General features: G+C 35.8%; 1 protein-coding gene across 8 annotated transcripts in view; it reads right to left on the reverse strand.

Annotated features, from left to right (window-relative positions):
• Window positions 1-15,124, reverse strand: part of NKTR (natural killer cell triggering receptor) — a 112,519-nt gene that overhangs the window by 62,870 nt on the left and 34,525 nt on the right. For 6 of the 8 annotated variants that reach the window (XM_032772492.2, XM_032772485.2, XM_032772476.2 and 3 more), the window contains exons 5-7: window positions 14,425-14,469; window positions 12,424-12,511; window positions 1,270-1,299 (exon numbers count right to left, since the gene is read on the reverse strand). In XM_032772492.2, the coding sequence (XP_032628383.1) occupies window positions 1,270-1,299; window positions 12,424-12,511; window positions 14,425-14,469 (163 nt within the window). Of the gene's footprint in view, window positions 1-1,269; window positions 1,300-4,043; window positions 4,062-12,423; window positions 12,512-14,086; window positions 14,115-14,424; window positions 14,470-15,124 lie in introns of those variants that run through there. The other 2 variants (XM_032772501.2, XM_032772507.2) reach the window with 2 other exon arrangements.

The following is a 15,124-nucleotide window of genomic DNA, read 5'->3' on the forward strand; positions in this document are numbered from 1 at the left end:
GGAGGAGTACAGAAACCGGTTTAAAGAGCCCTTTATATCAATATAAAGGGCCTCGTTGTGTGGACGGGTGCAGCGTTAAATCGGTTTAACGCTGCTAAAATCGGTATAAACGCGTAGTGTAGACCAGGCCTAAGAAGCCAACTCAAAGAGTTCCTCCTACACAAGCATTTAGGTCTTGAGCAGTCCAAGCAAACAACGCATGTTACAACAAAGCTTAAGCTTATTCTTCATAATAATTTTAAAAACAATATTAGCTGCCTATTTAATTTTTAAAAACAGCAAAAAATATCCACCTCTCTTTCCATTTCTTATAAGGTGTCTTGAAGTTTATATCTCCTCAGTGTAATAGATATGCTTGCTTTGATCTGCTTAGCTCTTAGAAGTCCAGGGGCTCCAGGCTGCTGGCCCCGTGTTGCCCAGTGTCCCTAGAGACAGCTCTGTTCACCATTAGGGAATTTTTTCCCCGAGAACCCCCTGTAACATTTAGTGAACCCCCAGGGGTTCACGAACCCCAGTTTGGGAACCGCTGGTATAATGGATCAGGAAGGTAGGAAAGGCACAGCCTACTGAAAGAGGAGCACAATGACAACCAAGCAGACAGCTGTGTGGGTTGCCCTTGGCACCGACAAGCCAAGGAAGAGTGGGATCATGGAGGCACCATGTGGAGTGTTCATAGGGCTCTAAATTGCCTTTATTGAGAGAACTACTCAATTTAGGTATTTGATATCTCAAGGCATTGACAAACTTATTCCCTACCTTACGGATTTGCAGTGAGAAATCATCAAACTTTTTAGACAGGAAACTAAAACAGAAGTTAAAGGGCTTGCCCAAAGACATATGGTAAATCAGCAATATAGCTGGGATTATTCTTTACTCTCTCTATTCATTAGAGCACAATGACTTCTAAATTCTTCCTCCCATTTTCTAGTCCCATAATTAATATTTGCAGTGACTGTAAAGTATTTGTAGATACTATCTATATGAAAGACACTTCCGAAAATAATTTTATTTTTATATTTTTAAACCCAGAGGCCCAAGCATTGATAACAACAAAATTCATGACTACATGACAACAAGACATTCATGACTACGTAGGTTATTGTATAAAGACAGTCAAAAAAGTTGAAATGGCAACCCTCTGCCACATTCTTCTACCAGCCAATTGTTTTTTGTTTCTAAGTTCTGTCCACACTTCAACTGAGATGCGAAGTACTTATTCCTGAATATTATATTTTTAACTTGTACAGTTAATAAAATTCCAAGTCTTACCCATCAAGATGAGGAGCAGGCTTTGTTGTTCTAATTTGACAAACATCAACATGGATATGATGGTAAAAATCAGGGATTCAGATGAAGAGGTAAAAAGCAGAATGGCAGAGTAAACAAAAAAGTGAAGGTAAAAGACAAAAACGTGAAAAAATCCATTAAAAATTTGATACAAGTCTAAATAAAGATTAAAATCATACTAAGTACAGGGAATTGTGAACATTAATATAAAAATATTACGTTAACAAGTACAAGTCCTATTTAAAAAAATCTCATTAAATGCATGCAATATTCATAGTTATGCAATAAACAATTTTTCCATGTATTAATGTCTATATAAATATATACTCCAAGACATCTCACCGTAACATTTTTAAAGATAAAAACTATACTATTTGGCAATAAAAAAAAGTGTGTGAAGTACTTCTGAAATTATTACGGTACAAGAATGTAACTATTATTTTGAAGTGAATTCTATTAAGCAACACAGAAACCCCAACCCCCACCCCCCCGCCAAAAAAAAAGAAAAGAACAGAACAGGAGTTACTATACAGAAAAGCACATTTTTCCTACTTTCTCATTCTCCTTCTATTTTGCTGGCTCCATGAATCAGCTTCCAAAACAATACATCTACATACAACATAAAGACTACAATACTGCCTCTTACATATTAAGTTTGCAGTCCTCCCTACAGCAGCACATTGCTCTGAGGGGTAGGGAATCAGCTGTATAGTTACAGATGCTGACATTATCCATGATTAATGCCTCATATAGATACCTCCGTTCATTTAGGTTAGAAATATCTAGGTGTGTAGGAGCCAACAGAGAAACAGTCACTGCACTACATTCAGTACAACAGAGCTATGTCTGTCACATTTCTTATTTCCCTTCAAGATCAGAATTTAAAAAGATGTGACTCAAACAATTTTGTAAAAGACATTTAATTTTATCATAAAGGATTGGAGTCACTCTTTAAATTCTCTCCCAGTGAGGAAAGGAAATTACTTTTAAGTTCAAAAACACTATCATGACATAATACTTGCATCCAAGTTCACTCTGTTCAAAGCCAGGCTGCATTAAAAGATGCAAGCGGAAACGTGCTATTTAGACACAGAAATTCAACAAGGGACATCATTTAAAAAAAAACAAAAAACAACACCACCAACCAACAACCCACCATCACATTAATTTTACTCATCAGAATATCAGCATGACCTGTACTTGAATTTCTTTTCTCAAATTATTCCCTGAAGCTGCAGAAATCATGATTTTCCTTCTCTATGCCCCTTCCATCAATTCTTTTCAAATCACGGGGGTTCCAGAGTAGATGTTCTATTTGAGGTTTCATTAAAGCAGACTTGGTATCAAGGATTCAGTACTTAAACTATCATTGAAAAGTTACTTTTTAATCAGACCATTCAAAACTAAATTGGCAGCCATGATTCTGTCCAATAAAAATCAATGGGGTGTTGCAGCTCTGGATCACATCTGCCAAAAGCTAGAACTACAAAACATTCATGCTTCACCTTTATTCGTGTCCAAACAACAGCACTCCCCGCCTTCCCCACATTACATAGTGCAGGAAACAATTCTAGTGTAACTCCAAGATAAGAGCAGCTTACATGGAAGACATTTAATTTCTTTTACCATGTTGCATGTCCCTTCTGTTCGTTCATAAAATAAATCTATCTTACTTTCTCGATGAAATATATTACTACGGATAAGCAATTTCTTATGGCCATTGTAGTTTGATAAACAAAAAACAATTAATTTCATTAACAATCTACATCCAAGTAAATATTTTATTTTAACCAGGTTTAATTATAAAACTGTTCTAAAAGATTGAAATTGAAACAAGTGGTTACTTTAGTGAAACCAGCACTGAAATGTATACTTTTGATTTTTAGAAATCAAGAAAATAATATGCAAGTGACAAGAAAGACTTCAATACCGATTTGGCAAAGCACTAAAATGGGCTCAGGTACTTTGCTGAACTGGGGCTTGGATTAATAAAGAAAAGGGGCACCACTGTGGCAAAACCCATCTAGAGGTTTTCCTCCCTTATTTCAGTGGCAGTTTGAGTCTGCCAAAATGGATAAATGGTTTTCTTTATTTGCTTGCTCATGAAACGAAAACAAGAAAAAGTCAAGGGGGAGATTTTCAAATGCACAAATGGAAGTTGTGGAACACCACATAGGCCTTTAATGGAATCTGGGTGCCTAACTGTTCATTGTGCTGTTGAATATCTCCTCATAATACTACTAAAAATTAGATTTATTATATTTCAGTTAATTTTTTAAGGTCAGCTAATATTTCCATAGGAAGAATACTCTGAAATTTCATCTGCCTCATTTCTTGCACTATCACTTTTCAAGACAGGAAGTAGGCTCTGTCTATCCACAGCTGTGAACAGAATTAATCTCCCAAGAAACATTTAATTTCATATAGAGAACTGTATTTCTACATAAGTTCATTTTACTAACAATTAAACTTCAAAAACTGGATATAAGAGACAGTATTATCCAAGTTAATATTTACAGGAAAAAAGTAACCATAGTCAGTGAAGATAACTAGTAAATTGATTAAAAACATTATTGCCACAGAGAAGAGAATCCTTCTGATAAAGCAAGTTCATTTGTATTCTTAAAAAGACTTCAGCACTAACACAGGATTCAATGCACATAACAACATGATCAGAAAAAGACAAGAAAGAACGAGAAAAACAGGAAGAGAAGAAAAGAAAAAAAGGACAGAGCCTTAGAGGAATGAGACATTACCTTTGGAGCGCACGATGTAACACTGTTTCTGTAAATTTTACACAAAAATGGCAAGAAATAAATTGTAATATATTTTCAAACAAAATGGAGTGTTTTATTAAAATACAAATTTAAAATTAATATTTTCAGAGTGTATGCAAAACAAGGATGCTTTAAAAATAGAGGGCTCTAAATTTTCTATAGAACAAACAGGTATTTGGAAAGCTAGAACAAGTTTTGTTTTTAAACACTAAAGAAATGCCCTGCTTGAGCACTGAATTACAAAGACAAACCGCTGTAAAAATGGAATCGACTCATGCTCTTATTAAATCCTCAATCCAGCAAAGCACTTGAAAACAAGCATAATTTAGCAAATGAGTAAGTGATTTCAATGAGACTACTCAGATGCTTAAAGTTACACAGGTGTTTAAGTGGTTTACTGAAGCAAATCTTAATTCTATACTTTATAGAATGCCATACGATTACATTTCTTATATAAATAAGATACTGAAAATGACTGATTTACCAGTAAAATGTTAGAAGTCTGTAAATCCACACTTTCACAAGTTCCAGCAACTAGCTAAGACTTCTCTCATGTTAATAAGTTTCCCTTAAAATGGGAAAACAGACACTATCACTAAAAAGCAAGGGAGTGCAATCATGTAACTAGAAACCTAACAAGGAGATCAAGCTTGAAGATGCAAACAGAGGACGTATTTTTACCATATGACTTTACATTTTTGTTTTGACATACTTCTAAAGCTGCGGCATTATTTCAGTAATACAATTAACCTATTTGAAATAAAGATATATTGAACAGCTAAATATTGCTTAGTTAAATTAATCTCCAAATTAACAACTAAATAAAGATTAGGGTTTTTTTTTTTTTAACTCTGCCTTTACACACATAGGCCATGATCCTGCAGTGCTTAAGTATGTGCTTAACTTTACTCATGCAAGTTAATGGGATTATTCATGTGTTAAAATTAAGCACATATAAGCATTTTGAAGGACTGCAGTGAAAAACACTGAAATACTGAATCCCCTTTGATCTATTTAGTAGTTTAATATATTACTGTGAAATAGTACAAATAAAATTAAATAGAAGTACTAATAATGGAAAAATTCTGAATGTTATTTGGGATACTCACGTTCTAAGACCTTAATCGAAAAGCTTAGTGATTAATTCTTTCCAATTAGTCACTGGTAATACACAGAAGTGGCTGTAACAGTCATCATACAGCACAACCCTCAAAATGAGTTTTCTTCTTCACTCAGAAGTTCAAAGATGTTTACTCTATTTTTGTCACAAAACATGGCACTGCGCTTCAGAATGTTACTTTCTGAAATGTTAAAATTCTACCAGGAATTAATTCATCAGCATGAAAAAGCAGACATGTAATTCCTGTGGAGCACAGCATTAAACCGATACTAAGTAAGATTTTTTCCTCAAATGATGTTTAGTGCAGAAACGAACGGCTTCAAAACTTAACACCTTAAGAGCTAGTTTATGAATGCAAAAATTCCAAACACTCAAAATAATGAGGAACAATATTTAGGACTTTTCATACATCTTCAAGCAACTTTGGGGGAAAAAAATCATTTGAATTCTCTGTAGGCTAACTGGTTAGTTTAAAGAAATACTGACAAGATCACAATATGAAAAATGTGTACCTATTATTGTTACAAGTAGATCTATACTACGATAACGAAGAGAAAATGTGTTTTCTAGCTTTTCCGTTTTGGGCTTTTTTGTTTTTTTTACTTTGGGCCTGATCCTGCAATCAAATACATGTGCTTATCTTACTAGTACAAGTAGTCCCACCGAAATCATTGAGGTCTGTCTTTGAATTCTTGAACTCCCCCGTCTCCTCCTAACTGTGTGTGTGAAACGTAATGCTGCCAACAAGTGTTTGCAGGAGCAGAGCCTTTGTGAATGTTATAACATTTTGTATGTACTCAGTTTCACTGTTTTGTTGATGGTCAGTTACACTTGCAGTTTTATGTATTACTAGTATAATTATTACCATATTATGCTCATGCACCACTCTAGGATGGCTCACACATGTTCTTCCCCAGATGCTACAAGGAAATATTTACCAGTAACAGCAGCAGCACAGCTAAAACTGAGCAGGCACTGGGCAGTAAGGAGAAAGAAGGGTAAACCTAGTATATCCGGTATTGATTTCTGTCCCATTCAAAAAACACTTCTGAATATTAGCATGGGATCAGGAAAATGGTTTTTGTTTGTTTTTCAAGGTTTAAAAAAAAAAAAATCAGGACATACTGTATATACTCGTTCATAAGCCAAATTTTTTTTTTAGTAAAAAAGGGAAGCACCAGAGAAGGGGGTCGGCTTATGAATGGGTATAGAGAGGAAGAGGTGGGACACACCCCATTCCCCCAACAGAGGGAGCAAGGAGAGGCAGCACAGCCAGAAGAGAAGAGGCGGGGCCAGAGTCTCTCTGCTTCTGGCCAAGCTGCTCTCCCCTCAAGCCTCAGAAGCAGCTGCATCTCTGGGGCTGGCAGGCTGCAGCTGTGCCGCTTGGCCCCGCCCCCCAGAGCAGGCTGTGGCCACACCACCCGGACACTGAAGCACGCTGCAGCTGTGCCACCTGGCCCAGCCCACTGGAACATGCTGTTGCTGCGCTGCCCAGTCTGGCCCGCTGGAGCAGGCTGTGGCCATGCTGCCCTGCCTGCCGGAGCAGCTCCAGCCAGGCCAGAGACATCCTCCCCTGGCCCTCCCCAGATAAGGTGGGAAGGGATGAGATGGGGAGAGTGTGGGGGTCCCGGGCTAGGGGTGGGATCATGTGGGGGGTGGTCACAGGGGTTACCCCCCTGACTCCCAGCTTCTCCCCTCCCAAAAAATTTCCCCACCAATTGCTGTCCCGGCCTGTCAGGGTAAGCAGCTGGCGTGCCGGAACACTTAATATATGGAGATACCTATCTCATAGAACTGGAAGGGACCCTGAAAGGTCATCGAGTCCACTTAGGTTTACCTCCATGCCTGTGGACGCTCGAGGTAAACAAACTATCTCGGCCAGCCGGCGGCTTATCCTCGTGGCCCAGAAGTCAAAGTTTGATGACCCCTGAATTATAGGGTCAGCTAATGAATGAGTTATAAAAATTTTCCATTTTTACTTATCCATCTTGGGGAGGTTGGCTTATAAACAAAACGGCTTATAATAGAGTATACACAGTACTATATTTAAAGGATGTTCTCCCAGAACTCTGAATTATCTGAAAGTAGTTAAAGAAAAAATCGAAGTTGGCAGTGGTCCTTTATGAGAAAAGTTATCAATGGGTAACTTTTAGCTTTACACTATTGCTTTATAATTTGTTTTCAACATGTAACAGCCAAATTTAAGAACCTGCAGCATATTCGCATGAAGTATTAGGAGTAAAACCTTGAATATTTAAAATCAAATGGTATAGAAAGTAGACTTCTTGAACATCTACTTAATTAAGCAACAACATGCTTCAATAACACTGGTAAACAGAATAACTCCTATTAGTACATTTAAAGATTGTTTATTCCAATAAATGTGATCTTGTCTTCAGCTAAGTATTTTCTATGCATACCAAATCATTCCCTGCATTTAATAATCATAACACAAAGTTAAATGGCAGAAAATAGTCTAACAATAAAAACCTTTTATGTACCACTTGTGACAGAGCACACTTCATTATGTTTTTGTGACCATGTCTTATTCTCTACTAAAGGTTTTCTTTTGCCTTGTTTGTTCCTCTCTCAAATTGATCCTTAATTTCCACACACACTCCAACCTATTTCTTCAGTCTTTTCCATTTAAACTTCTCTACCAGTGCTTGATAAGAGACCAGTTTCTCTGCCCTACTCATTCACAGCCATGACATTCCTATCAATGAACTACAACTGAAGTGGTCTGAAATAAGTAAAATTCTCTGCTTATAAGATCAGAGCATTGGTGTCCAATATAATCAATTTCAAGTAACTCACAATATAATAATTAAGTTTACATTTGTTTTTCATTGGGCATTTGATGGAGCATCATGCTAGACAGCAGCAATTGTGCATTAATCCAGTCTACCAGCCAAGAGAATATTCAAAACCTAATAGGATATTGAAAAGTCCACAGTTATACCAAACAGCACTAATGCCTGATAAGAGGAAAGGCCTTCTTAAAATGAGGCCAACAAATAAGTCATTTTGAACAACCATGTCTTTAAAGTTGTGCAATCCTTTATTTCTACTTAGGCTTCAGTCCTGCAAACACTTATGCTTAATTCCAAGAACTAATCCATGGTTTTAGAGTTCAGCACATGCATAAACACTTGCCAGACTGGGCCTAAGTTTGTAAGCAGAAACAAAGTAGATAAAAATAAAAAAATAGAAAGATTTTTTTTTTTAATTTAAAATCGGAATTTTTTTTATAAAATGCTTTTTGAGGAAAAAGCCTATCTAAAGATAGTTTTAATTAAGATACATTATAGCTCAAAGATATGTCCTCATGGAATAGGGATTATAAATTCTAATTCTATAGTATGAGACAATATACTCATGTAAAGTTTAAGAAAAGTTTGTAAATGAGCTCCAACAGTTCATGGATTAGGAACCCAATACTATGTGGTCCCACAAGCTTCTGTATAGATTATTTAGGTTAATCTTACTATTTACCCCATAGGACTCAGTGCCAAGTTTAGAAGATACCATCAGAGATGCTTAGTTTTGCAGTTCTCAAACTGTCTATTTGTGTCTCCAGAGGCAACATGCTTGTTAAGAGTAAAAACGTTTTAAAATAAATAAATAAATAAATAAATGAGGTGAGAAATAACAGACCTCAACTCTATTGTCCCTCTGCAAATTTGTGTACACAGAGTCAATCCCCTACCTCTCTCTAAAAGTGCAAAGTTTCAAACAGTTAAATGAATAGAAGATTGCTGGGAGCAGAATAGATCTGTACAAGGAAAAGACGTCTGGAGAGAAACGTGAGAAGCGAGGGACATATACTTGTTTTGTTAAAATATTATATGTTTGCTGTTGAAGAAAAAAATCCAAAATACTTAACGTTGTTGTTTTAAGTTAAATAAAACAATTTAAATGTCTGTCTGGTGATGTTCTCCTCCTAATACAGCATGACAAGAAAATCCTCCAAATATTAATGATTAACCTGTTGAATTGGAGATAGTTCACGTCCCAATGACTTCATAAATATCTGCTTGGTAAATGAAATAACCAAACAATCATTCATTTTCTGATATAGCTGTCAAACTAAACTGAAAAGTTTTCAAAATAAATCACTGTTTAAAAATTTATAGTGCAAGGGTTCTCAAACTGGGGGGTCGGGACCCCTCAAGGGGTCGCGAGGTTATTACATGGGGGGTGGAGGTGTCACGATCTGTCAGATTCCACCTCAAGCCCTGCTTTGCCTCCAGCATTTATAATGGTATTAAATATAAATTAAAAACATGTTTTTATATAGGGGGGAGGAGAGGTCCACACTCAGAGGCTTGCTACGTGAAAGGGGTCACCGGTACAAAAGTTTGAGAACCACTGGTATAGTGTGTACCTTCTAAAAATGAAACCTGCTTCTATCTCTGAGTTGTGAAGAATATGTATTAAGGTTATAACAACCAACAAGAGTGCACTTTTATGTAGAAATCCATGATTAAATTGAGTCTTCCTGACTAGTGATTTAAATCATGATTTAAATAAATCAAATCCATCCTGTGGAGAAATATAAAGCTGCGCAATACCAGAATATGCTATCCAATCATGCACCAAACCCTGTATGTGCAGGACTGAAAACAAAATTAAGGAAGAGTTAACATATATCTCCTTCTATAAATCCAAAAAGTTGGATGTACCATTTCAAAAAGCTATGACTGTGTTTTATTTAAAATCTGAAAATGTCCTTTAAAACCTACCCAATAACTTTTTTAGCTATATAAAGAGAATTACATATTTTAAAATGAACATTCTATTTAATATGAAATATTAGATTATATTAATTTTGCCTCTCAAACAGCTTAAAGAATGAGGCCAGGAAAGGACTATTTTGGGTTTCAAGAACTGTATACTTTAATGAGGGTAAATCAAGTTATACAACCTTAATGGCATTCAGCTTGGAGGAATATTGTAAGTAGAGGTAACTTTGCTGAGTAAGAATTACTACTTTCATATATTACATCTTTAACTTTTAAACGATAAAATCATTGGGAGTGAAATCTGGAAACAATTATTTTTAAGAGCAATCTAAACCTGAAACTGTGCATGTTAGAAGCTATCTTTTGAGTAGTTGCTATGATTTATGAGTTTATACCCATAAAGGACAGTCTGCATGAAAAGAAAGCCATGGTTGTATTTTGTGGTCTCTCATGATCCATCCTTGCCCAACCACAAATCAAATGACTAAAGACGACCCTGCCTCTGCAACTGATCATGCATAGCCACACTGCTGCACCTCTGCAGCGTTTCAATGCAACTTGTATGGTTGCAGTAGTCCCGCCTTGTGCGCTACCAGTTGCGGAATTCATGCTTAACTGTAAAACCTTTTCTTTAAGAGAGAAACAGAAGTGGTATGAATTAATGCAGTTTTTAAAATACATGTCCTCTTAAAAACACATTTCATATGTTTGAAAAGTATAATAGAAATGTTTCTTTCAATATTTATTTTTCCGTGATTAAATCTAATAATTTACATTTTGTATTCAATGTTACCTTAATGCTCTTTTTTATTTAAAAAAAGTTAACCTAAACACACCAAGCACTCAGCTTGTCTATTTAAAAAATTTGGATACATATCTAAGTATAATATGGGAAAGATAAAAGAAACTTTAGAGCCCTCAGATGGTAGCTTCTTGATTGATGTAGCTCATTAAACTTTCAAGTTTACAGTTCAGATAAACTCAAAAATGGAAAATTATGACTTGAGAATCAAAAAGCAAGTCACTACATAGTATACTTAAGATAATAGTGAACTAATCTGTTTTAAATACTTATTTATAAGTTATGTAATTTTATATATATGTAACATGTTATATATACACAGCTTAATGTATAATGTATGCTGTACTCAGTAATACACAGCCATCTTCCAGCCAAACTGACAGAGATAACAGCAGGTGGCACCACAAACCTCCAGCTTTTTGGGGAGCAGAGGGTTTCTGAGTGTCAAATCAGAAGTAAATCAATTTCCAAAGATTGCCCCTTGTGCTTCTATTTGTTTTCCATTTTTAGGACATTCTTTAGGAAGTGACCTAAAAATGTCTCTTATCTGAACTTTATTGCATTACGCTGAAGACCTCTTTTCAGGCAAAGAAAATGAGCATCCTTTTGGACAATTTACTCCCTTTATTGCAGACAGCGAAGCGCCATTCATTCTTATCCATCAAGAAAGATGGCAAAGTTTTAATGTAATAAACTATATTATTGTTTAATTTCTGAAGAATAACAATGGAAAGATATTTCACAATGAAAGCCTCCTCCTCAACATAAACCCAAAAGTTAGAAACCAGATCTTTTCCAAATACGCACTGTGAAATGTTAGAACAGAGGATAATTTTTAAAAGATAGTGAAGTAGATGCACAGTCAAACATTGGCAAATTTTAAAGACAGATATTAGTGAGCCTAAAATTTGATGTCAGCCAAAACATGAGCTATTTCTTTCAGTACAGAACAGTTATTCCTGTTAGAACTGTACTTTAGTCAAGTAACTTGCATATTGTAACAGAAATATGCTTATAAACTGGAGTGTTTTATAATAGAAATAAGAACTGTATGAGAAGGGCTCTTCTACAGTTGCTTCAACAAATACCCTGAATTTCAATCCAGTTTAACCAGTGTTGGCAGAAAAGCCATTTGTACACAGATATGTACAGTACTATGCAGCAACAGAGAAGGAAGGCACTTCAGGGATAGACTTGAATAGTAAGTAAGAATACCCCACAAAAACAGACCACATTTTGAAAACACGTGCAACTGTTGACACTTAAACTGTCTATATATTAGACATCTTGTCCTTTTCTATATAAAATTTTGAAGTTTGGAGTCTACAGATGCTCAATTATAATTTATTTCATGTGCCTGATACTGAAGAACACAAAGCAAAAAACAATCTACCCCAGGGACACCAATGAACACAAAAGCCTAGGCCAATGTTATTTTAGAAAAAGAAGCAATAAACAAGAAGCGATAAGCAAGTAACATTCATATATGATCAATTCTCGTGCTCCAGGAAAACACAAATAAATTGAGACTATCGTATTTAATGTTTCCTAATTACAATAGCTCAGAGACAGCAGGTACCCATTGGATTCTAGTCAAACATCCATATATATTTAATTTAGCAATACCATCTTTCTCATGAACAGCGCTTCTCTGTTTAAGAAAAGCTCAGCTCTCAAATTACATCTACTCACATGAAAAATTGGGAACCATTGGTATGTTTGCCTCGGTTTGCCATTGACAAAAGGAACGCTCTGTCATGTTTGAGAACAAAGTTTTCATCTGTTTGAAGAAAAAAACCAACATGTTAGTTTCCCCCATAAATGAATACAAGTATAATTTTCTTAGCAGCACATGGACAGTACAACGAGAAATTCTTCTTCTGCTCACTAAGGAAACTTGAATACTTAAAAAAAAAAAAAAGAAATCTATGCAAAAATATCTCAAAAATTAAGGGCGGAGACAGATTTATATTTGTTAAGTCAGAAATACCAAGTAAAGAACACAGGAGTTTTCTTTTTTCTTTTCTTTTTTTTTAAATAAAGTCACAACTGCTTTAGAAACAATCTGAAACATATTGTTAAGAATACATGTATTTAAAAATGTTTTGTTATTGTCTTCAAAACAACTTGAACTCATCATACGCTTCCAACAACTTAAACCCAGCAATGTCTCCTGAAAGAAAGCCACTTCAATAACAGACTCTCCCTCTCCCATCCTAAAACATGGCTGAACATATTCAGTGCTATCATTTACACATAATGTTGAATATAACTTAGGTAGGAAGACACAGTTAAATAACTTTTTCCCTGTCAAGGTGTTAACCAGTGCACTACATCAATCTACAGAACCCAAACTTGAAGTTTCAAAATCCAAAAGGAAATTAATTTAATAGTGACACTTGCATGAGAGGAGTAAAACACGTCCTCCTCTTCAACCCCACTGTAAAAGACAGATTAGAGGTTGAAAAATAAGAAAGTATTATTTAATCCTATGAACTAAGTAAAGAGGACCCAGAGTTGTGCAGTTAAAATATTTTCAATCAGCAAAATGAAATAACTTCACAACTAATTTCCCACAGACAAAATCATATTAGACTTAAGGTTGTACCATTAACGTTTAGAAGTGCAGACAAATATACAGTACCAGATTTTTAGCACTTACCAATCCAAGTGTATTCTTTAGAAACAAGAGCTGAACTTTTTAGAGTAGGGATCTGTTCATATAGCTGCTTCTGATTAACAGCTGTAATATTCTGACATCTAACTATGCTTCCTTATCACATATTAAAGAAACTTCACAGCATGCACCTAGCTACAAAGAATTGCTCACAGCACACAATACATGAAACACCTAACAGCTTATGTACAGGCTTGTGTCAAGACTGGAATAGCACAATAACTTCCCATTTCTTACATTTAAAAATTATACTGTACCTTGCCTCCTAAAGCACTGATTACCATTACAAACTCTCACACCTCTCTCTTTCCAAAAAAGCTTTAGAAAGAGGGTGAATGGTGTACATTTATCTACTCTATGCAAATAAATAACTTGCACGGAGTATAAATACAGCCACATATTTTTAGAAACCAACACTAAATATACAAACCTCAGAGGGAAAAAATGGACAGTGTTTTTAAAGAAACAAGAACTGTTTTGAACTGGGAATAATTCCAAGTATTTATTCTCCAAATAATTAATTTTCCCTGAAAAAAGTTAGATACAGACTTCTCCATGTCTCCAAGCAATACAGATATCCATCCACAAACTGATACATTATCAGTTGTCCACATATTTACTAGGGAGGGTGCAAGGGAACAGAGTTTGAATTTGTGTTACTGAGCTTGTGTCTCTTACCTTTTCATTTTGCAAAAGACCACATTCTCTATAAACAAAAGAATATGTTGACAGTTTTAGGCAGGAAGATAGGAGTTTTCATGAATCAAGTTGCCTAACCTCCATGCTGAAAGTCATGTTTAACCAGTAAAGTTAGCCTTAATTAATTTTGTCAGTTAACATTAAATATCTCAATAAATGTATCTGAAATCCATGCATATAAAAATAACTGTCATGCAACATTAGTTTCATGCAAAAGGTGACCTATAAGTAGACCTTTCCACATTAAATATCTTGGGAATCAAAACTTTTTTTCTCAGAAATAAAGCAACAGACCATAAAGACATATTAGCCCTTACCTTTAAAATATCCACCATAAATAGATTCACCTCCTTTTCCATTACCTATGTAGTAAAAGCATGCATTATCAGAAGATTTTAAGTTTGCTTTATCAACAAACAATTTTAGAATAGTAAGTGACAAATTATTTTCAAAAGGTACTATTCGTAAATAATATGAACTAAAGGGATACACTCAAGTATCAAATATCCAACATTCAGATTTTGTACAAAAGTTTTCTAAAGTTTAACATGAAAAGTTTCTTTTAAATTTCATGAAATATTTTTGTTTGGCTTTAAATATGCCCCTATGGAGTCTGCAACTCAGATCTTTGCAGCAGTGATGTAGCTCACAGCCCAGTAAAGCTTGACCTGGGGAAAGAGGGGACTGGAAAAACTCAAGTGAGGCTCCAAAGCAGTGGTGAGCAACCTGCAGCCTGTCAGGGTTAACCGCTGGCGGGCCGCGAGACAGTTTGCTTACATTGACCACCACGGACACAGCCGCCTGCAGCTCCCAGTGGCCATGGTTCGGCATTCCTGGTCAATGGGAGCTGCGGAAAGTGATGCAGGCTGCAGGGACGTGCTAGCCGCTGCTTCCCGCAGCTCCCACTGACCAGGAACAGTGAACTGTGGCCACTGGGAGTTGGGGGCCATGCCTGCGGGTCAATGTAAAACTGTCTCGCAGTCCGCAAGCGGATTACCCTCATGGGCTGTGCGCGGC

The sequence above is a fragment of the Chelonoidis abingdonii genome, chromosome 2, assembly GCF_003597395.2.
Source record: "Chelonoidis abingdonii isolate Lonesome George chromosome 2, CheloAbing_2.0, whole genome shotgun sequence".
Lineage (NCBI taxonomy): Eukaryota > Metazoa > Chordata > Testudines > Testudinidae > Chelonoidis > Chelonoidis abingdonii.